At 49.5% G+C, this 27,299-nt stretch overlaps 1 protein-coding gene across 3 annotated transcripts in view; it reads left to right on the top strand.

Moving 5' to 3' along the window:
• Slit3 (slit guidance ligand 3) overlaps positions 1-27,299 on the top strand; it is a 552,271-nt gene that overhangs the window by 460,259 nt on the left and 64,713 nt on the right. For all 3 annotated transcript variants that reach the window (XM_010622214.2, XM_010622217.3, XM_010622215.1), the window contains 6 exons: positions 295-369; positions 7,208-7,351; positions 7,975-8,118; positions 10,506-10,669; positions 11,574-11,706; positions 26,124-26,192. In XM_010622214.2, the coding sequence (XP_010620516.1) occupies positions 295-369; positions 7,208-7,351; positions 7,975-8,118; positions 10,506-10,669; positions 11,574-11,706; positions 26,124-26,192 (729 nt within the window). The remainder of the gene's footprint in view (positions 1-294; positions 370-7,207; positions 7,352-7,974; positions 8,119-10,505; positions 10,670-11,573; positions 11,707-26,123; positions 26,193-27,299) is intronic.

The following is a 27,299-nucleotide window of genomic DNA, read 5'->3' as shown; positions in this document are numbered from 1 at the left end:
GTCCATACAGTATGGACAAAAAATCCCTTCACCCCCCCCCCCCCCCCGAGGAAAGGGAACTTCCTGAAGGAGGAAAAGGAGAGAAGTTGATGAGCTCTTTTCTGCCCTTCTCCTTGCTGACCCGCTCCTGTTAGTGGGGCGGATGCTGAAGTTTTCCATAGTTCTGTTGACTTTGTGGACTCAGAGTTTCAGGTGACAACTCAGCTGAGGCCATGAAGGGAGGTCAGGCAGGGGACGGCATAGCATGTGTCTCATCCACAGCTAATCAACCACCTCTTCTTGCCTCCTGCGCAGGAGACTGAATGACAATGACATCTCTGTTCTGGAGGCCACCAGCATCTTCAAGAAGTTACCCAACCTGCGGAAAATGTAAGTCAGCTTCAGGAATGTGGCAGCCGCCTCCCTGGCCAGGGTCTGTGTTCGGACTCGAGTAGAATGCCAGGGCTCTTGTGTGCCTTCACCCACTGCTTCATTGCTTCTCAGCCTCCTCCTGACCCCTTCTGTAAATGGACTGGGAAGCAGGATGTGTGGGTGCAGATTAACGTGAAACCTTGCTGCTTGTAAATTATCGAGCATCGTGTGGAGCATACATTTCACACCACCCTTACCCCATCCTGCATCCTCTGGGCTTACCCTGCCCCACCCCACTCCCATGGTACAGCCCAGAGGTGCTGGGAGGGAGCCAGGTAAGAACCAGCAGTTGGAGTGCAGGCATCTGAGGGACCTGTTGCTTGTCCATTTTGATGGGGTGACAGTTTAAAGGTCTGCTTTTACGTGGCACTGAAAGGCTTCTGTGCTGACAGTGCTGACTGTTCTCAGCCTGGGTTTCAGTCTAGGTGTCCTGGGTCTGACAATAGCCTGGAGTTAGGCAGAGAACATACATGCTATTATGGCCTCTCCCCTGTAGAACCACCTTTTGTCATAAGCCTTGCACTGCCTCATAGTTGAGGCCAAGTCATAAAGATGACAAGTAATTTAACTCTGCTGCACTATCAGAGTACTCAACTTGGGTCAGGGGCCACGTTTCTTGTCTCACTGCATCAGTTCACTGAATCTCGACTCACCCATCTCCTGCTGGCTTTGTCTTCCCCTCTGTGCAGATGAGGGACCTGGACTCAGCCAGGTTCTAGGATGACACAGCAGATGGATGTCACAACTGGCACTGAGACTCATCTCCATCTGCCATCGCACTAGTGTGAGGTGGGGCTTACTTTCCGCCTCTTTCCAGGTAGCCCAGCAGCGGCACCAGTGAGCACAGGGAAGGGGCCCTTTACCGTCTGATTCCCAGGATACTCTTCTCTGTGACCACCACTCCTTGGGATCCCTATGTCCTGGCTCAGAGTTTGGGTCTGCTTCTGCAACGAGGGAAATACAGTCAATTCTCACTATCCACAGACTCCGTATTTGCAGATTCACCTACTCACTAAAATTTGTGTAGGTCTGAAGTCGAGACCCCTTGTGCTTTCACAGTCATTCTTAGACATGCACAGGTCACAAAACAAGTGACATCACTCCCTACACGTCCTTACCTGGGGTACGCATGTTCTCACATGGGATTGGACGAGGCCATGCTCTGCATTCTTGTTTCCACGTTTATGGTGTAAACAAGTGTCCCCTTTATGGTTTCTTCACCGGCACCTACTTTGCAGTTTTGTGCCTTTCCCTGGAAATTCTACCCGTTAAAATGGCCCCACGCAGAGAGCTGGTAATCCTGCCCAGAGGTCTGAAGCCTAAGGAGGCTGTGCTTGGCTGGATAGAGGAAATGCATGTGTGAGGGGCACTTCGCTCACTCTGGGGTGAGTTACAGTGATGCTGGCTGAGTGCAGTATTAATGAATCAATAATACATTAAATACGGTCTGTAAATAGAAACATTCACAAAACAAGCTTGCATACTGATCGGCTGATTAAAATGCCATGAGCAGAGGCTCACAGGAACCCAGCCCTGTGTTTCTCCTAGGAGCCGTGCTTTGTATCCACTAACTCAGTGTTCCTGGTATCAAATTAGAGCATACCTAGCATGAATAATGAGGATGGGTTGTAACTCCTATTTCTTTCTGTGCTCCACATTCCCGTCCATCCGTGCTTGGCAGACAATGAGAACAACGACCACCTTGGGCCTATGCAGCATCTAGATCTCATCAGGGCTGCTCAGGCCTCCTGCTGCACTGCAGCCTCAGTGACTGGGTCTGGATCTGTGGACGGGGCTAAGCACACTGAAGGGACAGCTCAGGGGCACATATGGCTGCCAGCAGGAATTGTGGTTGTCACTGCAGTCCAGAACCCTACTAGCTTTGGAGTCCTAGCACACTTATTACCCATCGCCTGCCAGGAGATGTCCTTTCGATTCAAAACAGAGAAATGTACACTTTGTTCTTAACCTCAAGATAAAAACTTCCATACGTATGGCTGTGAAGCAGATACTAAATGACCAGGCTGACCAAGTGTCCATTTGCCAAGTGAGCAGCATCTAGTAGTCTTTGCTTCTGTGCAGAAATGTGGACTCTCCCGTTTTAGGTGAAACATACACTTTGTGGCTGTCGTTCATCTTCCTGCTTTTGTAAGGGGCCAGAGCACAGAAAACCATTCCTGTACTCCAAGGAAGACAACAGCACCAACACATGATGAGTGGCAGCCAGCTCCCTGCCCTAGCAACTATGCAGCCAAAGGGAGTAGGGAGGACAAAATATAGGCCTACATTGCATCCACAGAGACAGACAGCTGTTACTCAGTGTGTCCCCATATTTGCTGTGGTAGAATCGAGGTCACAGCTGCCAAATATTTCTACTAATTAAAAGCAGCCAGAAACTCAGGTGCGAGGAAAACTGCATCTACCCTGAGTTCAGTCTGTCCCTCCCCAGCTGTGTGACCTTTGGAGTGTCCTTACCCTTTGTGGGCCTTCGTTTCTTCATTTGCAGAATGGAAATATATTCATGTTCCTTATAAGGAATGATGAGGATCAGAAGGAAATACGGAGGCTGGGGATGGAGCTCAGTGATAGAGCGTGTGGCTAGTGTGTGCAAGGCTCTGGATTTAGCACTGTAAAAAAAAAAAAAAAGAGGAAAAGCAAGTATAAAGAAATAAGGATGAAAGGGATAGCCTCTGGCCTTGGTACTGGCAAGAGAGTGTGCATGAAGATCGGAGAGGGCATCTGGCTTGGGTGACCCAGAGTAGCTGTTTATACATCCAGAGCAGGGGTTGCACATCAGACACTTTGAGGAACCTGGGGAGTAGCAAACTTGCAGAGAGGTTGGGTGCTGGGCTATAATTATGATAATGTTCTTAGTAATAATGCCTATGCTTAATAGATACTTAATTCTGTGCTAGATAGAGCTGATGTTAATCCATTTAACCCTCACCAAGAGAAACAAGCTTGGAGACTTCCTCAATTCACAAAGGAGGAACCTGAAACACAGAATGTTAAGGAACCTATCCAGGGCTGGAACTCAAGTGGCTGAGTCAGAAACCAGAAGGGTGACAGTTCAGGTTATCTGGGGAAGTATGCCCTATCTAAAGGCAGTAAGTGTGTGTGTGTGGTGTGTGTGTGTGTGCATAAATCCATGTTTATACATCAATACCAACCAACCACATGACCCAGTGGGGCAAACCCAACCCCAAAACCCACCAGCTACTGCCACTGATTTTAAATTTTTAGATGACTTGATGGTATTCCTTTTCCTTTCTTTCTTTCTTTGTTTGTTTTATTTTTTAAGGCAAGTTCTGACTATATAGTCCAGGCTGGCCTTGAACTTGCTCTGTAGCCCAAGGCTGGCTTTGAACATGGTGCCAGGTGACTGGGCTCTGCTGCACTTTCTGCACCTCGAGTCCTTGCCCATCCCTTGGAATAGTGAAGCCGAGCCCCTCCTCTTTGAGAGTCCCAAGATGATAGCACATTGCTGAGGGATGCAAGGGTTTATTGCAAAGGGCTATCGCTACTATGGCAATTCAGTACGGCATTACAAATCATATCATGGCTGGGGTACGGCTCAGTCATAGCCCTAGGTTGAGTGGGGGTGGGAGAGAGAAAGGAAACCAACTGATGTCACATTCAGAGACTCATGAAGACATCTCTCAAGTGAACTTCCATGTCAGCCAAAATCATGTGTACATTTTTAGATTTGTTATCTGTTGTTTTTTGTTTGTTTGTTTGTTTTTAGTACCAGGGATCAAACTCAGGACCTTCCACTTAAGAGGCAGGTGGTGGAACCACTGAGCTAAACACCCGGACCGCCAGTTGTATTTTTAATAAGAATAAATTGCCCACTTTTACAAACCTGAAGTTCTCATAGAAACTAAAAAGCTTAGATTGCTGGCCTCTTCGGAAATAGCAGATGTTCTGGCAGAACTGGTTGCAAAATGGGTCCAGTTGATTTAAGCCAAGGGGTAGCTGCCCCCTTAAATCACACATGTGTTTCCGGGTCACCTTTGTCCTTCACTGGGCCTGCTTCTGTCACCATCAATTCACCTACCAGATACCGGGGAAACATGAACTTGCAGCCCTCGTTGGAAGGAGAATTCCTAACTCAAATAGAGGAACAGGACTGTACGGAGATGGACAGGACCTCCTCATCCTGACTGTGCCAGGGCATGTGCTCAATCATGGCCCAGTGTCCTCAGTTTCTGGAAACCTCTGTTCAGCTTTCTCCACTATGTTTCCCTCTGAGACTGGGCTCCAAAAGGATTTCTGCTCATTCCTTGTTGCCAAAGTCGAGGGCCATCCTGCAACACTGAGGTGACATAACCCAAAGAGAGGCCAGGACTCACTTAGGGGCGGCCAGCCGAACCTGCCACCCTGTCTAATGGGGAAATGAGGGTTGGGTCTGACAAGGACCAGTAGCTGGCAGAGGCACTGGGGCTGGAATAAGAGTAGCTGAGGCCAGGCCCTCTCAAGTGTAAGACCCCATCCTTATCAGAATCAAAGCCATGAGGAGGACAGGGTTAGGTCTGTAAATAATAAGATGAAGGAGGCCTCCTGATGACCCTGGTTTTGTATTTTGGGATGTTCTGGAATCTGCGGCTTCTTCAGGAAGACTCCCTCACTCTAGAAATATCTCAGGGCTCTACAAATCCTAGCGTACTCACAGTTTTTCCAGCGTGTTTGCCCCAAATAGCACCCTCTGGCCTCATGCCCTGCAGGCCTGCAGTGGCCAACAGTGCTCCAGTAGATGGAGAGAGGCAAAGCAGCCTGCTCTTCTGGAAAATTCTATCTCCCTCTTTTGACTCTCCTTCTGGTTTTCATTCTCTCAGCCTGAGGAAATGCAATTCACAAACCTTACAGTAATGTGATGTTAATTTTGCTCGTTTTAAAGAAACAGATGTCAGGAAATTGGAATCCTCCCACTTCTTAGCTGCTTTAACTCATCTTCATTGCCTGGCCCTTCTACTTTAATCTCCTGCGCAGCCCAGCTCCCTAGAACCAAACCCTCTCCTTCAGCATTCTGGTGAGTTATGGCCAGGAGGGGAGACTTTATTTCTCCTCCTGAGTCTAATTTGGGGGTAATTTGAAGTCTCCCTCATGCATTACCTTCATTCCTTAGGTTGTCCCAGACCAGGGCTACTGGGATTGATAAGAAACCAGCTGAGTTTCAGGACACCTCAGAGAGTGGAAGGTGTTCAGGAGTCTCCTGGCTCTTGATTCTGGGATGGGGCTTTCCAGACTGTGGGTTCCCGTTTTCTTAGCAGGACAGGAGGCAGGGAGGAGAGCAGGGCCATGGCAAGGAAAAGATGATCTGAGAGAACTACAGCACTGCCTGTCTCCTCCACACCGGCCACATGTGCCCACACGTGCTGGCCTTGCTGCTCCCTGGGGCCCAGTCAGTCCTGGGGGGAAAGGAGGAAATCTGCTGCCTCACAGAGCTGGCTATGGGCTGGCAGAGCCTTTGGATGCAGATTTTCTGGCTTGCAGGAGACCAATCCCACAGGGCTCTGCGAACACAGTCAAGTTCTGTCGTATCCACCTGGTGTGCACATTTCTGTGGTCCATGGAAGCTCCCTCCTCTCCCTACTTGGGACGACCTGAGAAACGGAAGCACTCATGCTTCCTAGAATCTGCCTGCTGCACCAGACTCTGCCCTGGCCTGCAGTGGCCGTGGGCCTCACAGGGAAAGGCCTGCTCTGCGAGCTCAGTATGCAAACCAGCATCGGCAGCACCCAGGGCCTGATGGGAGACTCCCACCCCACCCCTGCATTCTCGCAGCAAGTCACATCAGGGAGTGAGTCCCATGTCACCAAAGAAATTTTCTTTCATGAAAGGGACAGTTCAGTGAAAGGGTTTTTATGTGGGAGTAAAATGACTTCACATCCCAGGCCTCTCGCTGTGTAACCAGGAGCAAGTTACTTAATGTCTCTGAACTCAGTTCCTCATCTATAGAGCGGCCACTCATAGCACCTCTATGAGGGGGATGTTTTGATGCTTTGCTGTGATTATGAAGGTTAGATCCCTGAGGCGGTGTCCACTACAGAGAAAGTACTAAGTAGAAAATGTCCTCTTATATCAGGGGAGGAATCTGGACTTTCCACAGTTGGCTACCCCCACAGGAAGGGGACACATTCTGTATTTTTTCTCTTCTTCTCAAGGCTCACTGCCTAAGCTTGACATGGTGACACATGGTACAATCCCAGCACTTTGGAAGGCTGAGGTGGGAGGGTCATAAGTTCTATCTTAGCTTGAGCAACTTAACAACTTAGTGAGAACTTGTCCCAATATAAAACTTTTTGAAAAAGGATATACCTCAGTAAGACGGTGCCTAGTACTGCAAAATAAGCAGATATTAATAAGTAAGCCAGGCTTGGTGGCACATGCCTGCAACTCTAGCACTCAGGAGGCTGAGGCAAAAGGATTGCCGTGTATTCAAGGCCGGTCTGAACTACGAAGTGAGGGCCTGTCTCGAAATAAAACGAGAAAAATTTAAATAAATAACTGCTCAGTGAAACTATCTGATAAAAAGAGAAAATAAGTTTGAGATTCACTGTATTGAACCTGCCAGTCCTCCAGGAGGTGGAAAAGGTACTTAACACTAACAACCCGCTTTAGCTCCCATGCAGCCTGCTTCACAACGGTGCCCCCACCAAGGGGCTGCCGTCCCTTTCGCAGGGACGCGTATGCAGGACTGAATGCTCCCCACCTTCTAGGGCTCCGTCCAAGCCCCTGAGGGTCCCTAGCTGCGATGCCTCTTCACGCTGACCCTCACCTCTGTCCCTCCTTCTAGAAACCTGAGCAACAATAAGATCAAGGAGGTGCGAGAGGGGGCCTTCGAGGGAGCGGCCGGAGTGCAGGAGCTGATGCTGACGGGGAACCAGCTGGAGAGTGTGCAGGGGCGCGTGTTCCGAGGCCTCAGTGGCCTCAAGACCCTGTGAGTGCCAGGGCCCCAAGGAGGCGGGAGGGCAGGAGAACTGGACCAGACCAGGGTACTGTCCTGACCTGCAGGATCCCTTCTTTCCTCCAGCCAGGGTCGACAGGCCCTTCCCACCTTTGATGGGAAGCACTTAGCAAGCCCAGCACCCCACCAGCGCACACCCCACTCAGGGCCGCTCATATGTGTTGCCACCAGGAGGAGGCACACAGGCACATCCACCCACCCACATGTTCCTGAGAAAGACAAAGACACAGCCCTTGCACAGAAACACACTGCGGCAGGCACGTATACACAGATCCCTCACACACACACACAGTCCCCATCCACGGCCACTTCTCGGTCCTCCCTTGTCCTTTTAGAAATGCGCCACACTGACAGCCACAAGACACATGTGTGTGTGTGTGTGTGTGTGTGTGTGTGCACATACACATGACTTGTGCTTCCACAGTGAGTACAGCACGCACAGGCAAGCATGTGCAGGTGCACGCACTGAGGCGCGCCCACGCTCCTCCGCTGGGGATCTAGTCCTTGCTCATCACAGGACAGAGCCCATTACACGAGTACCCATCCAGGAAGGAAGGCGGACCCTTCCGCTTCCTCACGCCCACCGCTCCCTGCAGGATGCTGAGGAGTAACGTGCTCAGCTGCGTGAACAATGACACCTTCGCCGGCCTGAGCTCCGTGCGGCTGCTTTCCCTCTATGACAACCGGATCACCACCATCACCCCGGGAGCCTTCACCACGCTGGTCTCCCTGTCCACCATGTAAGTGCTCCAGGGCCCACCCCTCGGGGCTGCCCCTCCACAGGTCTCTCCGCCGCTCAGGCCCCCAGCTATCTTTGACCAGGTCGTCTACCCAGCTGTCTACTTAGTGAACATGTGTTAGGTTCCTGTGCTCTTGGCATGTAGGTGCAGTGAATGGACAGGCCTGGCTCTTTCTCCCTGGAGTCACACAGTGATAAATTGCCACAGAAGAGAAGTCCTCAGTGATATAAACACCCAACAAAACCTTATTTGAGAAACTGTATTCTGGGAGTTAGCTTGCTGAAGACAGTGGGAAATGCATTTCTTTCTGTAGAAAGAGCATATACAAAGGCCTTGTGGTTTATTAGAGCAAAGTAAATATATGGGGCTGAGCAGAGTCCAGTATGGCTGTGTAACAAAAGGCAACTTTTGGAGAGGATGCCATGGCTATACTGCAAGGCTGTTGTGGGCCGTTTTGCTGTCTACCAAAGAATATCACTAATACTAATACTTTGAAGTAGATCTGCAACACGATCAGCAAGGGGTTGTACAAAGATATCACTGACAGCTTCCGTGCTCATCACAATCCGAGTTAGAATCCAGCTTCCTGAACGCTTAAACCTGTACTGCTTCCCGGGCAGTTCACTGTGTTGACTCTAGAGCCAAACTTCTGAGTACAAACTCTGGCTTCTCCTCTCCTTCGTTGTGTGACCCTAGAAGAGCTGCTTCGTTTCTTTAGCCTTCAGTTCTCCCTTCTGCAGAACCCACATCCTGAGATCTCTGTAAGGGCTGAATCTGCTCAAATCTGTAGCGCACCCAGAGAGGCGTGCAGCATGCACAGCTCATCCACTCGCGGTGGTTTTGCAGTCGCTCCTGTTTCCATGGGGCTGTTCTGCTTAGCTGCTGCTCATTGCCCCATCATTCCCCAAAGCTCTGTGGGAGACAGAAAGGCCAGCTGCTGCCTCCCCGTGTTTCCCGCTCGCCCATCTCACTTGAACAGGAGCTGGGTGTGGCATGACCTCCATCCCTCACGCTCCAGGCCCTTGTGACCTCTCGGCCCCTTTCTCCCTCCCGCCCAGCTTCTCAACACCCCACCCTTCCACCACCCTCAGCCGCTGAGAGCGCCTCCCTCCTGGCCCGCCCTCCCCGCCACCTGTGCTCAGGGCCCCTCGCTCACCCCACCCCACCCGCGGCCGTCACTCCCAGTCCCTCTGGCCCAGGGCCCCTCGTGTTTATGGAGCACTGACCGTTTTCTAGGATAAACTCTAACGAACTCACTGCCGCGGATCACATGCTACCTGCCACCCTTCGTGCAAGTTCCAGGAGGACGGCGAGATGCAGCTGCCTCGCTCACTGCTTAGCCCACTGCCCAGCCCTTCAACCACAGCTGCCCTCACTGAGAGCCCCAGCTGATGCCCAGTCTGTAACGCTGGGCAAGCAAATGAGTGTGGGGAATGAGTGGCCCCATCGGGAGGAGACCAGGGGTTGGGGACTAGCACCGGTGCTTGATTCAGTTTAGTCCATTTTCAGCACCTCCACCCCCAAAAGCTATGTCAGATGCCAGACGGGCAGAGGCCCAGAGCACGCGGGACCCAGCTGTGACAGGCGAGGAACCTGAGCAGCGCCCCACAGCGCCGAGCATCAGGGCCGGACTCATGCGGGGAAAGCTGGCCCCCAAACTCTTGAGTCGTTGTCGCAGGGCAGCCCCACCTGCGGGCTCCCTGGCTTTCGACAGGCTCCCTGATCTTCCCATTCTGAGGTTGTGGAGCAGGGATTGTGTGCCTTCCTCCCTGGGTGGTTGTGAGGAGTGTGAGTGTGGTGACGATTCCTGAAGGGCTTGGCCTGGTCCCTGCCCTGCAGCAGACCCTCACGGGACAGCTGCTACCATCCCCTCACCGCCCATGGGTCTGCCCTCGTCACTCCACAGGCAGAGTGCCTGTGAGGTTCTGGACGCGAGCAAACAGCCCCGGGCCCCACCCTCAGGGCTGTGGGCCAAAGCTCAAGGTGTGCACGAAGCCGGTGCAGCAACCAGTCCCTCCTCACTGTGACGCCGCCATGCGGGACACGGAGGGGGATGGGGCAGGGCAGACTGCTGCGCTTTGGACCACAGCTAAGGAAGGCTGCCGGGCTGAGGTGTTGGGCCCCAGGGCTGCAGCTGGCGGGCTTTGGAGAGTCCTATTTTGCCAGCACGCAGTCACCACATCTGGCACTCAGCGTGACCGCAGCCACGTCCACCAGTGGAGGCCTGCAGTAAGACACCTGCAGAGACCACGCCGCAGTTTAGGAGCCGATTTGCAGCCCTTTCCACACCTGCTCTGCACTCCATGGAGCACTGGCCCTGGCAGGAGCTGAGCCGGGGCCTGGTACAGGGAGAGGCTGCCCACTCATCGAGGCCTCTCCCTCCCCAGAAACCTGCTGTCCAACCCCTTCAACTGCAACTGCCACCTGGCCTGGCTGGGCAAGTGGCTGCGCAGGAGGCGCATCGTCAGCGGGAACCCGCGGTGCCAGAAGCCCTTCTTCCTGAAGGAGATCCCCATCCAGGATGTGGCCAGCCAGGACTTCACCTGCGACAGTGAGCGCTGGGAGGGCGGGGCCGGCGGTGTGTGGGAAGGCGAGGAGGCCCCACGCTGTGGGAGGCCTGGCTCCTTCACGTGAATTAAGGAAAGTGCCCCTTTCCACCAGTCAGAAACCTGCCGTAAGGCGCGGATGGCATTATGATGCTTTATTACACGAAGACATTGCCATCTGTGAAAACACTGTTGTGCAAATAAATTGCAGCACCACATCCACCGTGAGCCTGGAGTCCCTTAGAAAATACGACTGCCCTGTGCTGTCTGTCACTACACAACTCTGCGTGGGAGCCCTAGACCTCCGCCTGCCTGTCCTTGGCACACTAAAGCTTAGAGTGTGAGGAACAGACTTCAGGAGAAACCCTGTCACTGGCTAGGGGGTATGAACACAAGAAGATCTGAGGCTTTGGGTCTCAGCATCCCAGAAGCACTTATGTGGGAATGAATCCACCTTGTTCAACTGGAGGTCATCTGAGGACAGAGGAACTAGTGTGCAGATTAGCTGAGGTTGATGTATAATGGGGGCCCGGGGCAAACCACCTAAGAGGGACAGTGCAGTGACAGGGAAGGACAAAGAGGAAGAAAAAGACAGGCCTCTGCCCTCCACCCCTAACTACTTCAGTCTCTAGTTTATTTCTGATCTGGTTACTGTAGTTAATCAAATCCCAGGCGCCTTGATAGCCTTCATTTTATGACAGATGCAGTGAGAGGCATTCAGCCCTTCCCACGAGCCAACCATGGATGAGACCCGCAGCCACCTTGATCCTGGCTCTGGCTCAGTCAGGGCCCAAGAGAGAGCCTGCCCTTGCTGGGAACCCCTTGGCCGCATCACCCCGGCCTTGCTCACCTGCTCCCCCTGCTGGGGCTCCCCCCGCACCGCACTCACCTTCTTGGGGTTCTCCACAGGCAACGATGAGAGCAGCTGCCAGCTGAGCCCGCGCTGTCCGGAGCAGTGCACTTGTGTGGACACAGTGGTGCGGTGCAGCAACAAGGGCCTCCGTGCCCTCCCGAAAGGCATGCCCAAGGATGCGACTGAGCTGTAAGTCCCCTGAGGGCTCGTCACCCCAGCATCCCTGCACTGTACCCACAGGGGCCCAAGCAAGACTGCTGCTGGGAAGCCCTCCTTAGATGGGTGTGAGAAGGGCTTCCCTAAAATACAGGCATGAACTCTGACAGGGAACAGGAAGCCCAGTTCGCCCCAAACCTCATCCTGTCAGGAAAGATTTTCTGAGCTTGCTCTCCCTAAAGAAGTCCAATGGAGGATCACTTTCTCATGTCCTGTGTACTCCCCCGGGCCTCCACTCTGCACCCTGCCTCCCTGGAATCCTTGGCTGCTTATCTGTTTGCAGGTTAAGCGTAAGCACGTCACCCAGGCACGCCGTGGCTAGCTATGCACTTTTCACTATTGTGTTTGTATCTCAACCTTCAGACGGTCTTACTGAGCACGAGCGATAAGATCTTAGAGCCAAGTCCTCATTGTTCTCAGAGCAGGAACTTCCTAATCCCATGCTCCTGACAGTTGTTGTTCCTCAGACCTTCCTACCACATAGGCTCCTGGCTCAGTGAAAAGCTGCCATTCTTTTCCGGAAGGGGTCTCAGTAGTGTGGAGCTAACTTTCTTGTGCCCCCTAGAAGGCCCCCACAGGTGGGCAAGGCCCAGTCTTGCAGTCAGGGCACACAGTCCCTGGGGTACAGCTGCGGCCAGATGAGCGGCACACACTTGCACTCATTCGTGCCTTCTTTCATTCACTCAGCATGAATGGATTAGGTGCCTTGCGTGTCAGGTCCTCTGCTAACGCTAGAAGGACACAATGAGTAAACGCAGTGTGGCCCCAGCACCCCTAGACCTCATGGTTGAGTGGGGAAGGTAGACATTGGTTTCAGCAACTTAGAAGCACATGTGGTGTGACAGCCAAGAAAAGTGCTACAAAAGAGCCAGGTGTGGTCGCACATTCCTATAATCCTAGCTCTTGGGAGGCTGAGGCAGGAGGATTAACATGCCTTTCAGACCAGCCTGGGCTGTACAAGGAGTTCAAGGCACGCCTGAGATATAGAATGAGACCTTGTGTCCAAAACAATGAAAAGTGCTACAACAAAAGAAAGAAATATAAGGTCAACATCCTAAAGGGAGAGTTTGCTTCAGTGTGAAGCTGAGAGGAGCTTCCCTGGGGAAATGGTTCTGGCTCAGAGGGAGCAGGAGCGCATGGAAGCCCTGAGTGTCTCACCACTGACACTCACATATCACACGTCTCCCCCTTGCCTGGGGGGGGTGGTACCAGGGATAAAACTTGGGACCTTGCTCTTGCGAGGCAGGCAGTGGAACAACTGAGCTAAATCCCCAGCCCTCTAACATGTGTTTCCATACTCTCTCCCTGACTCCACCCCACCCCTTCCCCAGGTGGCTTAGCTCATGTGCTCAGGTCCCTCCCAGCAGGGCTTCCCTCCCCTGCCCTGTCAGGTCTTGAGGTAGGAGCTGAGCATGCCAGGCTTTCAGAAAAGCAGAGAGATCCTGGAATGTGGTGGTAGCTCCTGGCATTTCCTGGTGCTCAGAGAGGCTGTGATGGGCCCTGCCAGCCCCAGGGAAGGACGGAGGCCTGATGGTCACCACAAAGTCATGTCCGCCATGGCTTTGCCTTTGAAGATCCAAATGGGCAAATACAATGTGCTGTTGAGAACTTCGCACCGTTTCCTTGGGCTGAGTGTTACCATGGCACGGGGAGCTGCAACATGACCTAGGAACACAGCCCTCCAAGCCTTGAGAGATGTGAGAGTCAGCTTCAGAAGCGGCAGCGCTTTCCTCGGCCAGGCAAGGCTCCCAAAGCTTCCCGAAGAAGGCCACGAACTTCTGTTGCTGAGCCATCTCCCAAGAGCACGCGGGCTGTGGGGAGGAGGCCTGGAGAGGGACAAGCGGGGAAATGTACATCCAAGGAAGGGGAAGCTGGCAGAGCTGCACACAGGCACAGCCCCCAGCTCAGGTCCCTCAGACCCAGGGCATCCCATGCTTTCAGCTCCCTTAGGCAGCACTGGCTGTCTCAGGCAGAGAAGCCATCTGACAGCACGAATCATTCACTAAGACAAAGCAAAAGGAAGTTACATCTGTCGTCGTCACTTTCTCATCTCTGGGACGCAGTACCCCTCGCCCACATCTTTTTGGCTCATGTGTTCAGTCCAAGGCAGGAAGGGCCTGGTGGAAAGCTGCTCATGTCAGGGTGGCCAGGAACCAGAGAGGGAGATACACGCTGCCGGTGCACGCCCCCAGTGACCCACCTGTTCTGGCAGGGCCCCACCGCTTAGCAGCACACTCGGCTGCTGAACTCACCAGTGGGTGATTCCACAGATAGTACAGGGCCCCCGGATTGAGTCATCTTCTACAAGCCCCCCGTGTGACAGCATGAGGTATTCATGCTGGGCATTCCTGATCTAAACGATAACAGTTACCCAGTGCTTTCTCTAACGGGCAGCTTATAGGTCTGCTGCTAGCACACAAAGTCCGGAAGTACCATCCAAGCCCAGTGCCATCCCAGTGCGGAATGACTTTTCCTCCACGGTCAGACCTTCGGTGCCTCCACTGGCCCTTGTCTCTCTGTCTCCTCTAAACCCTGTCTTTGCAGGTGAGCTAGGCTGGGCAGAGCACTCCTTTGCCTCACCAGTCTTTGTAATTCCTCCTTGAAGCAGACCTGCAGGGAACTTGCTGGGAAGTAAAAATCGCTTTCCCAGTCCCTCTGCTGGTCAGCAGGCCAGTCAGGATTAGGGAATAGGCTTGCAGGGCCAACATTCTCTGCCCTACCTATTACACCCAAAGTTTGGAGACTTTTGGGTCTTGGGACCTTTTTATTCTTTTCAAAAGCATCCTTGACTCCAAGAATTGTGTCTGTGTGAGTTCTATCTATTGGTGTTTACTAACACTGAGATATTTTTAAATATGCATCTTTATTCCATTTAAAAAGGATTTTATACCCATTACATATTTATATAAGAAGCATATTTTTATGACAAACAGAGCAAAAACAATGTAATTAAGAACAGTGGTGCTGTCCTATATTTCTGTGGATCTCTCTATACTGTCTGGATTCTTAGATGAATCCAGAAGTGGGCTCTTCCTTTCTTCTTTGCATCCTGCTGTGATATGTTGCTTAGGGTAAAGTAGAAGCAGAAAATCTAGCTTTCCATAGGTGTGTGGTTGGACAGGTGGGAGAGCGTTTTAATAGCCCATTCAGACCATTATGGATATTGTTATTTGATGCTATACCCAAGTGCAACCAGTTGCAGTTTGTGAAAATCTTGTATGGAGCCTACACCCATAGCAGTGAACTTCACCCTCTCTCTTATACCAGGACCCAGTGGTCTGTCTTGACTTTTGGATGGGCCTTTCTTTCCCCCATGCATTATCTTGTAACATCACCCATTGGTCATGTGGAAAACAGTGGCTCACTGAGTTATGCATATTTTCCAAATGTTGACAACGTTGCATTGTACAATAGAAGTTAGTGTCATGTCCGTTGATATTACCACCAATCACATCAGAACAGCCTAAGTTAAGGGAAGTTGCCAAGCTCAGTGTGACAATTACAAGTTTTCTAAAGTTTTCATTGACACTTAGAAGCTCAAATTTTACCCCTGGCAGCAAATACCATCATTGGTTTGCCTTGAAGTGACAGGAACACTTTGTTCATTTTTCAAGAAACTAAATATCCCTGACTAAATAACCAGTTTGCCAGTTATTCTTTTTTTAGAAAAAAAAAAATGTGTTTCTCGAAAAAATTAACAACCAGCTAGTTCGGTGAGTGACACAGATGATTTCTCTACTGCCAGCCAGGTTATGCACACATCCTATTTTGTCACTCATATTAAAGAAATACAGGCTTAAAAGGTGAGTTAGCATAAGGGAATTCTTAAGTGAAATGGCGAAATGTGCTTTTTTTCTTTCTATCTGCAAATTCACAGAGAATACAGGGGCTGCTGATGTCATCTGACACCCTGCCCTGATCAGCGCTGAAGTGGTAACAGTTGTCCCCTCTACTGATTATCTACTACCAGTGCAAAGGAAAATTATGTTTTCATTGTATTGCAAATGTAGTTTGGGCCTCACAGATCCCTGAAAGAGTCTAAGAGACTCACCACGGTCTGTGGATGACCCTGAGAACCACGCTAGTCATTAGAAATGGGCAGGATTTGCAAGGGAGGCCTACCAAATCTTCTTGAAAGCAGGACAGAAGACTTGTAGGACATTTCAGCCCTCCAAGCCACCGCCATAAATACTCCCTTGAAAAGTAGGTCCTCGTGGCCTTCAGAAAGTAGAATTATTACTGTGTAAATACTTTGGTAGAAAGCAGGCTTATCTAGAAGTCACTTCCTGCATAGGAGTGCTTCTAAACATCAAGGGTCCCTGGTTCTGGATGTGAGCTCTGCAAGCCTCCTGCGTCTTACGGGCTAGAGAGAGAATCAGAATCTAATGCTGGGAACAATATCTACCCACAGCCTGCCCATGGTTAAATGGCCGGAAGTCTGGGTTCTAATTTTGGTCTGGGGATTATGGTCATGGATTTGTTGTTCTACAGTTAATATTCCAAGGAGAGGAGAGAGGTCAAGTGACTTCTCCCCCAGGCACAGTGACCAGAGGACAGGGTTTGTGCACACATGCACATGGCATGGACAGGAGTTGGAACAGGCAGGGCTTGACCAGGAGGCAGGAAGGCCAGCGCGGGGCTGAGACCAAATGTGTGAAAGGAGTGTGGCAGGCAGTAAGGACAAAGATGCGCTGGCCAAAGGAGATGGAGGGCTTGGCCTGGCATTGTCAGCTCCAGAGGCTTAAAGAATGGGGTCTGGGATCCATAAAGCAGCTCTGTGCCTTCTCCTCATCTATAGTTGTCCTGTGGGGTGGACAAAATGTAGGAGAAGGCAAAACAGTGCAGTCAATGATGAGCACAAAACAGTGGCATCCACAGTAGGCACTCTGGGGTAGAGAGGGGTCCCAGAAGTTTCATTCACGCTGGTCTTTAAGAAGGCGAGGAGGAATGTGCTGTGTGCAATGAAACCGCCACTGCTACTGGTGATGGCACATTCACCGAGTGCCTGGTGCTGTGTGGGGTTATTGTAACAGACATTCTCATTTAATCTGGCCAGCAACCCTTCAAGGCAAGTTGTATTAATCCCATTTGAAATATAAGTGAAGCTAGGATGGTTGAGTACTTTTTTGATTGTAAAGTCAGGGATCTAGCTCAGTGCTTCCGCCACCTGCCTTGTGAGCGCAAGGATCCGAGTTCTACCCCAGTAGCAAAAAAAAAAAAAATTGTAGTTGACACATAATACCTTTACCTGTTTAGGGGATACAGTGTGACATTTCAGTGCATGTATTCAATTTATAATGATCAGATCAGAGTTGCAAATCTATTAACTCAAGCATTCATCCTTTCTTTCTAGCAGGAACACTCAAAATCTTCTCTACTATTTTGAAATCTACCATTAATTGTTGTCAAACATAGTTTCCCTACTGTGCTAGAGAGCAATGAGGTTATTTCTCCTATCCAATTATACCCTGCATCCAATCACCAGCCTCTGTCCATTTCTGCTTTCCCACTATTCTTTCCAGCATCTGGTCCCCACTACTTTATTCTCTTATTTCTATGAGTTCAATTTTCTTTACCTTTCACATATAAGAGAGAAACCTGCACTTTGTCTTTTTATCCTTGGTTGAATAATTTGTACAGTGATGCTGCCAATAAGAAGCAGAGCATAAATTCAAGCCAGGGTCTGCCTGACCCTGCCACTGTATCAGTAAACCATAGCCTCCCAGTGGCAGAGGCCCAAGTCCCTGTAGTGCTGTCCATTGGCCCGGCTTGTTAAGGACTTGCAGTGGACAGACAGCCAAGAGTCCTCTCAAAATCTGCCATCTGCAGTTAAGCAGGAGGAAGGAAACCTCAGGACCCCTGCCACACAGTCTGGGTACCTGTCAGTGTTCTGGCCACGTCTGTGCTGACAGCTGGGCCTTCTCTGGCTGTGAAAGCTGCTCTCCAGAAAGATGTTGGCTCCTCCTGCCTCCACCCCAAGCACACTCCCTGGAGCACTGAGTAGAGCCACTGGCCTGCACTGACTGCATGCTTGCCTTCCTCTGCCTAGGGAAAGAGACAGAAAGGTGCCTCCAGCCAGCCAGGGCAAGTTGATCCCATCTTTGGAAAGGGAGCTGGCTCTGGGCACAGATTAAGAGTCCAGGAACAGGCCATGGCTCAGCTAAGACCTCAGCAGATGGCATCTTAGAGAACACTTCTTGACACTGCTGGGCAATAGGGAAACTGTGGGAGGCTTGAATACAGGCTGAATGCTAAGAAAGCTCCATTTGCTTGTTCACGTATTCATGGAGTTTATTGTACCAGACACTGTCCGGGGAGTTGGGCTACAGCAGCTAATGCTACAGTGACATCCTTGATCTCAGAAACTTAGAACGGGGAGAAAAGATAATAAGAAAACTAACCAGTAAATGACCCATTTCGATAAGGAAAACAGTAGGAATTCCCAGGAAAATAAAGAGGAGACATGACTAGAAAGTACATGTTTTTAGGAGCCCCTCAAGGCGGAAAATTTTATATTGAAGAAACCAAGGTCATGAGATGCAGCAAAGAAAATAAGGGAGAGCATGGTGTGTGCTAGGAACTTGAGAAGGCATATGTAAGTTCTGCAGCCGAGGTGACGGCCAACTTATCTCTGGAGAAATGCAAGAGACAAGGAAGAATTTTAAGCAGGAAAGTGGCATGATCCAATTCTCACTTTAGAAGTATTATTCTGGGTGAAAATAGGGAGTGGATGGCCAAGAATTGATTCTTTTGATAAGTATGTGCATTATTGGATGGATGCGTGTGTGTGTGTGTGTGTGTGTGTGTGTGTGTGTGTGTGTGTTTTCAAAATCATCAAGATCTATCCACAGAGGCTCTCAGTGAACCTTCATAATCACATCAAGGCAATGATTCTTGCAGTCCTCCTTGTAAAACTGAGTAAATGGCCAAAATCACATAGCTATTACATAGCCAGAATTTGAGCCTCCAGTGCCCAACTCCTAAGCTGCCCCACATCACCCCAGGAAATCCTGGGTGGCTCCTCTCCCGCTTCCTCACCACTCAGCTGGTGTTAGCCTTCTCCGTGGGTATCGGTTAGTTATGCAAATCTTGAAACAGGGATGGGCCCGTCCATTCAAAGAGATCAGCCTGGGTTTTGTGCGAGGCAGATGTACCCTAGCGTGCTTATGCTAAGGCGGAAGCGCAGCATTTAAATGCAACTCAGTGCAAAGGCTGACCTGCTGGAAATGCTCCGGCAGTTCTAAGGCTGCCGAGCAGAGGGCAAGCTTCTGAAATGGTCCCGCAGGGCCTGAGCTGCAGCTACAGGCAACTTTGGAGTTCAGAGTTTTCATCAAGGGCTTCGTACAAAAGAAGCTTTCCCTCGCCGCTGCCTCTGCATTTCTGAAAGTGGAAACTTTTGATTCTGCGTCTTCCAAGCTGCCCTGCCAGGTCACTGGGGACATTCTGTGCTGAAAACCGTCCCCACTGGGCTCCGCAGTGCCAAATGCCGCTCCACCTGGGGAGTTCGAGGATGTCACGGTCCGGATGACGTTGTCTGAGCGTCTAGCATTTCTAGATGGTGTGTGGGGAAGAGAGGTGAGCAACGCAAACATGGTTCTGCCGACAACGCTAATCACAGAGTCGCGCCAAAGGTGTCACCGTATAGTTAAGCTGTGAAGAAAACACACCCAAAGCTTTGGGGGCCGGTAAGGTCACCTGTGAGTGTGCAGGTTGATACGGGGGAGATAAAATGGTGCTGGAACTGAGATCTGGGCATTATAGGAGATAATCAGGAAAGAAGGGAGAAAGGCAACCAGCATGGGGAAAAGCTGAGGCCCCTCCCCACAAAGGGCCCTGAGGTATCTGAGGACTTTAGAACTCTTGCTTGAATTTCCAGTCCACCAGCAGCCTGGCCTATAAATTTCAGACTTGCCAGCTCCACAGTAGCATGAGCCCATTCCTTAATACAAGTTTGTGTCACACACATGCACACACAGAGAGAGAATAAAAAGACACAAATTTACATTAAAGACCTTGATTGACTTTAATTTGTGATTCTAAGCTGGCAACACTTCATTTCATGAAATAGAGTAAGCGATCCAGTGAGCTGAACAGAAAAGCTTGGTTTCCCAGACGGAGAAGGGATGAAAGAAGCAGAAACAACAAAGATAGGATTGGGCACTTCAAAGTTACTACCCCTATAAGACCCAGACAGGGGGACAGAAAAACAGGAAAATATCTGATTGGTTAATACCAGGTCACTTTAAGTCACTTTTTTGTATCAGGATTAAAGTGGAGGAAACTTTCTGACCTTGTCTACTGAAACTAGCCTGCTTAGGAAATGTTGCTCTTACCTCATTTTTCCAGGTCAAATGAACAGCTTGGTTTCACTTTGTTGGTGGGGTATTTTAGCATGGATCATTCTGGTTTGATTTTTAGTCTGGTCTGTTGGATCCTAGTGCTGGAACCTAAGCCAAAACATTGGTTTCCTGAAATTTTTATTTACACACAAGCATGAGCATACACACACACACACACACACACACACACACACACACACACACACACACACACACACCATTTAGTTTTGTTTCTCTGACTGTTACAAGGACTGACCACAGAGGTCTTGTCATGCCTGGGCAGGAGTTGGGTGGCTGATCTCTAACAAGGGATGGGAGCTACCAAAGCTTCTAAACAAGGACAGAAGCTACATTGGCATACTGCAGACCAGAGCCCAGTTGCAGTCCGCAACTGGCTCTGTGGGCCCCAGCAGCCCCAGATGCCTCCTTCAGGGTCCTGACTCCCTGTCTTGGGTAAGGACACCAGCAGCATCCCTGAATTTCAACGGTCATTTATGCTTCTACTGAACTGTCAGCAAATCCCTGCATTGGCAAAGCATGGCCTGGCACAGTGTAACTTAGACCAGGCACGGGGCATTCTTAGAGACTATGGGCTTTTGATTTTCTTTTTGTAATCCAGAGTCCTGTGAACAGCCCTTTCAGGCATCCATTCATTCATTCGTTCATTCATTCAAGAAATAGTTGAGCCCCTTTTATGATCTGAACACTATTCTATACAGTGGAGATACAGCAAGAGACAAAACTGGCAAAAATCTCAGCCCTCATGGAGCTTATAGACTAGCAGGTTCAGAGAAAAAAATAAATTCTATAGAAAATATAGTCATCCCCCATTGTACCAATGAGCTTGGCATCTTCAGATTGAACCAAGTGAAGATTACAAACATTTGGAAAAGGAATCACATCTGTAATCATTGGGTACAGATATTTTGTCATTTTTTCTAAACAGTACAGTAAACATTTTTCCTAAACAGTATATAGCATTTATATTGAATTATGTGTTACCATCTAGAGATGACGTAAAGGATACAGGAAGATAGATGTACGTTATATGCAGATATGATGCAGATTGATTGATTGTGTCGAGGATCAAATTGAGGACCTTGCGCTTATAAGGCAGGGGACGGCACTTGAGCATCCTTGAATTTTGGTCTCAGTGGGGTCCTTTAACCAGCCCTCCTTGGTTAAAACTATAATGACTTAAGTTGACAATAAGGAATTCAAAGTACAAAGATGAAACTGCATTGAGTTGACTTCTCATGCTCCAAAATCCAACAGACGTGAGTTTAAATCCTGTTCCTACACTCATTGTAAGATTACTTCTCTGAGCCTTAGCAAAATACCCTCCATCCCAGTTCCAGAGGGTTAGGTGAGGTAACAGGCTTGAGTCTATCCCAAAGCACTGGAACTAAACCTCAGAGAGCACTGGTGAGTTTGCTTTGAGTTCTAGTCTTGTCCTTGTCCTGTGTTGTCTGTGAGGTAAAGTTACATAGCTTACGCAGAACTGTAATTAGTCACACCCAGTCCAGTAGTACATCAGACCAGAACATCTGGGTCCATCCCTTCCCAAAATGTTCCTGTTTTAGAAGTCACAGATAAGCCAAGGTTAATGATGTCAGCCATCTACCCTGGTTCCATGCCCCACTTCCCTGTTGGAGCAATATTAGCTGAGTGGCTATTATCATAATCTTTTTTTTTTCTCGTTGAGTTTATTGGTACTTTTTAGGTATACAGTACAGTTACATTCATCATCAGGATCTTGTACCTTTGCATGACAGGTCTTGGTTCCCATTTTTTCCCCATACCCCTGCCCTCCCTTCACCCCCTCCTCCCTTCCCTATTTACGAAAACTTTATTTCCATTTTTTCATTTTCTCCTATTTTTTGTTTTCCCTTATTTCCTTTCCCCTACCCTTCCCACTTCCCCTATGCCTTTAGCCCTTGTCTTCCTATTTCACATTGTCAATTATATCATTAGGATCTTACAATTATAGTTTTTCACACCAGAGAAACTATTCGGTATTTAATCTTATTAGTTGATTATACTTTGACCTACATTATAGTCACATTTGTGACTTTGTTTTGTTTTGTTTCTCATTGAGTTTATTGGTACATTTTAGGTATACGGTACAGTGTGACTTTGCTATAAATTACCCCTGACAAGTGGATTCATTGGCAAGCCACCTTTGGAACCTCTCCTTTCTCTTGGAGCTATTCCTATTCCCCAATACACCTTTCCTACTCTTACAAATGTAATGGAAATATCATAACAAGTTACTTACCTTAAGGAACAGAGCAAGCCTAACTAATGGGCGCCTTCATCTGTGCTTCTCCAGTGCCTTCTGCAAATATCCCAGCAAAGAGAAACAACATTTGGGCATTTTATTCTGGTTTCTATTGTACTAGGTACGCTGCCTGCCTTGCAAGTGCAAGGGCCCGAGTTCAATCCCCGGTACCAAAAGAAAGAAAACTATCATACTAAGTAGTCATTACAAACCAGTGGAAACCAGAGAACGTGCAGAATGAGGGGAGCGGAGAAGAGGATAAGTGTTGTAACTTAGTTACTTTCTCATTGCTGGGACATAATGCCTAACACCTACAAGGTAAAGGAGGAAAGGTTTATTTTGGCTCACAGTGTGGCGAGGTTTCAGTCCATAGTCGGCTGGCTCCAAGGCAGGGGGGCGTGGCAGAGGAGTGCCACAGAGGAGAAACAGTCCATGGCCGGACAGGCAGGAGGCAGCGTGGGGGATCAAGGAAAGCTGAGGGATGTGTACCCTCCAGACCACAACCACAGTGATCCACCTCCTCCCACTGGGCTTCACTTCCCAGCATCGCACAGCCATGACCCAGTCGCCTCCCAAAAGCTCCGCCTACATGTGCATGAGGCTTTTGGGGGAGACACCGAGATGTAAGCTGTCATGTGTTGTCAGACACCGCAGCTCCCAAGAGTGAGTCTCCCTCAGGAGAGATGCTCCCTAGAACATTGCCTCATGGCCTGCCCTGCTTCTTCATCTAGCCACCTGCTCCCAACTCCCCCCACATACCACTCTCCACACCACACTTCCTGTGGGTGTGCAGGCCAGAGCCCTTCAGCCTGTGCAGACCTTCAAATCCTACTATCCCATCTCCCTGCCCAGCGGAGAAAGCTGGAGGCCTCCCCTGTATTTACCCCCACCCCACTGAGCCCTGACCCTGCTGAGGTACAGGACCACTGTCCACATCAAATGCCAAGGCCCTGCAGCCTCCCGTTCAGGGAAGGACGGGAGAGAGCACCTGCAAGTCCTGATCAGCCTCACCTCTGCATCCGCTTCAAGTGAGATGACCTCCCAGGCCTCAGTGTGGTCTGCTTTGTGTCCGTTGTGCTCCCAGCCTATGAGATTTCATCTTCTCCACCTTCTTTCCCTGCTTTGATGCTCAAACGTGGGGCCCTCCACAAGCTGCCCTTGGGCTGGCCTCCCTCTCTCCCACATCTGCCGTTGCTCACCTTGTATCTGTCCTCAGTTGCTGCTTTCTGCACTGAGCCCCTGGGTGTTGTCCGACACAGCACTCTGCTCCTTCCCTTGCAAGCACCGACTGTAATAGTCAGTTCATATCTTTCTGTGGGTATGGCCCCTCTCTTTACTCTCTTCCATTAGTTTTTGTGTGTTTTAGTTTGGGTTTTGTTTCGTTTTTTTGAGAAAGGATTTCACTGTGTTACCCAAGCTGGCCTCAAATTTATGATCATCTTAACTTAATGGAAAAAAAAATTTATGATCCTCTTGCCTCAGCCTCCTGAGTAGGCTGGTTACAGGCATGCACCACCGTGCCCAGCTGCCACCAGGTTTTTAATCATGCACAAGCAGCAGGCATTGCTGCTGTCTTATTCACCAGTACATTCAGTACCTGGAATCATAGCTGTGCCTGAATGAACGAATACGTGAGCTAATGGATTTCTCTTAGTTCTTATGCCTGACGGCAACATGTAAGCATGGCTGAATATTAGGCCAGCTGTGAAAACTTTGTGAAGACAGACATGGAATCTGCTTTCCCAGCATCTAGCATAGTTCTTGGTATGTAATAGATACCCAAAAGTATCAAAGACCAAAGGGACATTAATCCAGGATCCCATGGCAACCAAAGACCTTACTTCTCAAGTCCTACCTGGTGTTCTGTGCCATGGAGAATCCCTAGGAGCTGACCATAGGAAGAGCCTTTATTATAAAGCTAAACCCGGTTCAGTCAATGCCAAACTTGCCCATTTACCTGTTTTAACTCATTTCTTCCCCCATTCACTTTGTGGTAGTGGACAAAAGGCACTGGGCACTGTGTTCACACCTTGTTACTCAGTGTGGTCTATAGACCAGTGGTTCCCACTACCAGACAGCTTGTTGGTAGTACAGATTCTCCAACTTACCCCAGACTTACTGGATCTTAATCCGCTTTTTATTATCAAGATTACAGGTGATTTGCACGTAAGCTAAGCTTGGAGAAGCACTGAGCTAGCAAAAGATAGATCCGAAGTCGGGAAGTCTGCCCTAGAGCTGAAGGCGGCCATTGCCTGGATGGAGTATGCACTGAGAGTGGCGTGTGTGACAGTGAACATGTTGAGAGCTGCCAGCCAAGGGAAATCCGCTCTGAAGATTCCAGCACGTCTTGTAACCTTCGCAGTTTTGTTCTGAGCGCAATAGGAGGCTCTAGAAAGGGGGTTTATAGCAAGAGTAGAAGTGAGCGCACTGGCCTGTGCCCCCCTGGAGGGTAGTCATAGTCATAATCTTGATAGGTAGTAGCGGACTTTGTGTGTAATTTCAGTGGAACCTCCTTCTCTGATTTTTTTTTTTTAACCAGGGATCAAACCCATGACCTTGTGCTTATGAGGCAGGCGGTGGCACCACTAAGCTAAATCACCGGCCCACCTCCTTATCTGATTTTAAACCACACTTGAGCTTCCTGCCTCACCCTCACTGAGTGCAAAACTCCACAGTCCAGGCTAAGCCCTTATCTGTCCAAGAGAGGCCTCTTCTGTTCAGCACATCTTCATCCTGAAGCCTTCTCCCTTTTGGCCTGTCCCTGTCCTCCTGCTGGTAGCCATAGCAGTGTTCTAGGTAACAGACAAGCCCTCTTTTCTTTCTTTCTTTCCTTTTTTTTTAGAAAGGGTCTCACCATTTAATTCAGGCTGGTCTTGAATTCCTTTTGTAGCCCAGGCTAGCCCCAAACTTGGAGCGATCCTCCTGCCTCAGCCTACTGAGTGCTGGGATTACAGATGTATGCCACCACTCCTGGCTTTCTGTTCTGACTTTCCAAATGCCCATTGGAGATGCTCAATATTAAAGTCTCTAATATGAATTTTGGATCGCTTCTACCACCTTCCAGGAGCCAAATAGAGGCTGTACAAAATTGTGGTGAGAGGGTGAAGGGAGGGCAGGGACAAGGGAAAAAAATGAGAACCAAGACCTGTCGTGTAAAGGTAAAAGATCCTAACAATGAATACAACTGTACTGTATCCCTAAAATGTACCAATAAACTCAATTTAAAAAAATTGTCGTGAGAATACAGTTAGAGAGACCTGGGTTCAAGTCCTAGCTCAGCCACTTGCTTGCTGTGTGATGTTGGGCAAGTTTTTTGTTTTTTTTGCTGTACTGGGGGTGAACTCAGGACCTTGTGCTTGCAAGGGAGGCATTGATGCCACTGAGCTAAATCCTGGCCCCTGGACAAGTTTTTTTTAACATCTCTGAACTAAATATCTGCTATATGAGGGTATTGTGATGACTTAGCATAAATTGAGTATTTGATTTATTAAACAGATACATGAGCCTTTGGGGGATTCCGTAGTGGGTAATTTTAGACAAGAGCCCTACATCATGAAACTTATCAGTCCAGGGAAGGTAAACTTCCTTAGTAGAATAATCACACAATATTAAATGACAAATGTAGTATGTGCTTTGGAGAGAAAAATAAATAGGCTATAAGCGAGTAAAAAAGGGAATCAAACTAGCCCGTAAGGTCACAAAAGCCTGTCTGAGAAAGTGACCAGTTCTGCAGCCTTTGTCCCTCATGTCGCTCTGCACCTCTCTTTCAGGTACCTGGAAGGAAACCACTTAACAGCTGTGCCCAGAGAGCTGTCTGCCCTCCGACACCTGACACTTATGTAAGGACCCAGAAGTTGGGGAGGAATGTTTATTTTTGGCTCCTAGGATGGCTCAGGGAACTGATAAGGAGGCGAGGAGAGAAGAGTGCTGAGGCAGCCTTTCCTAATTTTCCCTCCCTGGGTGGAGTGGGGGAAATGCAAGGAGGAGGAACAGATAGCCAAGACTTACCCTTGCAGAATACCCAGAGCTTGGCATTGTGGGCCAACAGAACCACTTCCTGTTTGGCTGGGGGAGGGGTGAAGCCTCTGACCTTCCAGGGTCCAAGTTCAATTCCTGAGCCTCCTCAGTCTCCAGCTTCTTGCAAGCTGTGGCCAGGCGTAGATGTGCCAGAATCACAAAATGGGACTTACTTCTTTCTCCTCCTTTAATTCTGTCTGAAACGTCCAAGTACATGATTCACGCTGAGGATCCTTCAAGTGCTAACAGCTACTACCTCCAAGTCTTCCAACACCTAGAAAGCCCCTCATGAGAGGCAAGGGTGCTAGGCATGGGCCAGGCTCAGGAAGCCAGGTAACCCACAATGCCTTTCCCCAATGGGGCCCAGGTGGGGACAGAAGAATTTGGATTTGGGAGTAGGTGCTAATTGCAAGGTGTCCGCGTCTGCTCAGGAAGGAAGGGGGCCAAGTCATAAGAGGAAAATGAAGGCTCTCTGAGAATGAAAGAGCATCACTGTTTGGAAAGTAGCAGGCCCACTGATATAACCACTGTCTGGATGAGGACACTATGTGCATTTGAAGCCAGATTGTTCTTGGATACGGGGACCTGGCGTGGATATTGTGGAATGTTTATCAGTGTCCCTGAGCCCTACTAGATACCAGTGGCACTTCTGCCAGTCGTGACCACCAAAAGTGTCTCTAGGCATTGCCTAATGGCCTTGGAAGAACAAAAGCGCTCCTGGGTTAAGAACCACTGAGGTGATTATAAATGTCAGCTGATTAAAAGAATCTCTAGAGAGCGGGGTGTGGTGGCGCACGCCTGTAATCCCAGCACTCAGGAGGCTGCGACAGGAGGATCGCTGTGAGTTTGAGACCAGCCTGGGCTACATAATGAGTTCCAGTTCAGTCTCAACTACATAGTGAGACCCTGTCTCAAAAAACCAAAAAAAA

Source organism: Fukomys damarensis, unplaced genomic scaffold (assembly GCF_012274545.1).
Source record: "Fukomys damarensis isolate Sample0158 unplaced genomic scaffold, DMR_v1.0_HiC HiC_scaffold_9, whole genome shotgun sequence".
Lineage (NCBI taxonomy): Eukaryota > Metazoa > Chordata > Mammalia > Rodentia > Bathyergidae > Fukomys > Fukomys damarensis.
The sequence above is the reverse complement of the archived record's forward strand: the minus strand, read 5'-3'. Positions and strand labels throughout refer to the sequence as shown.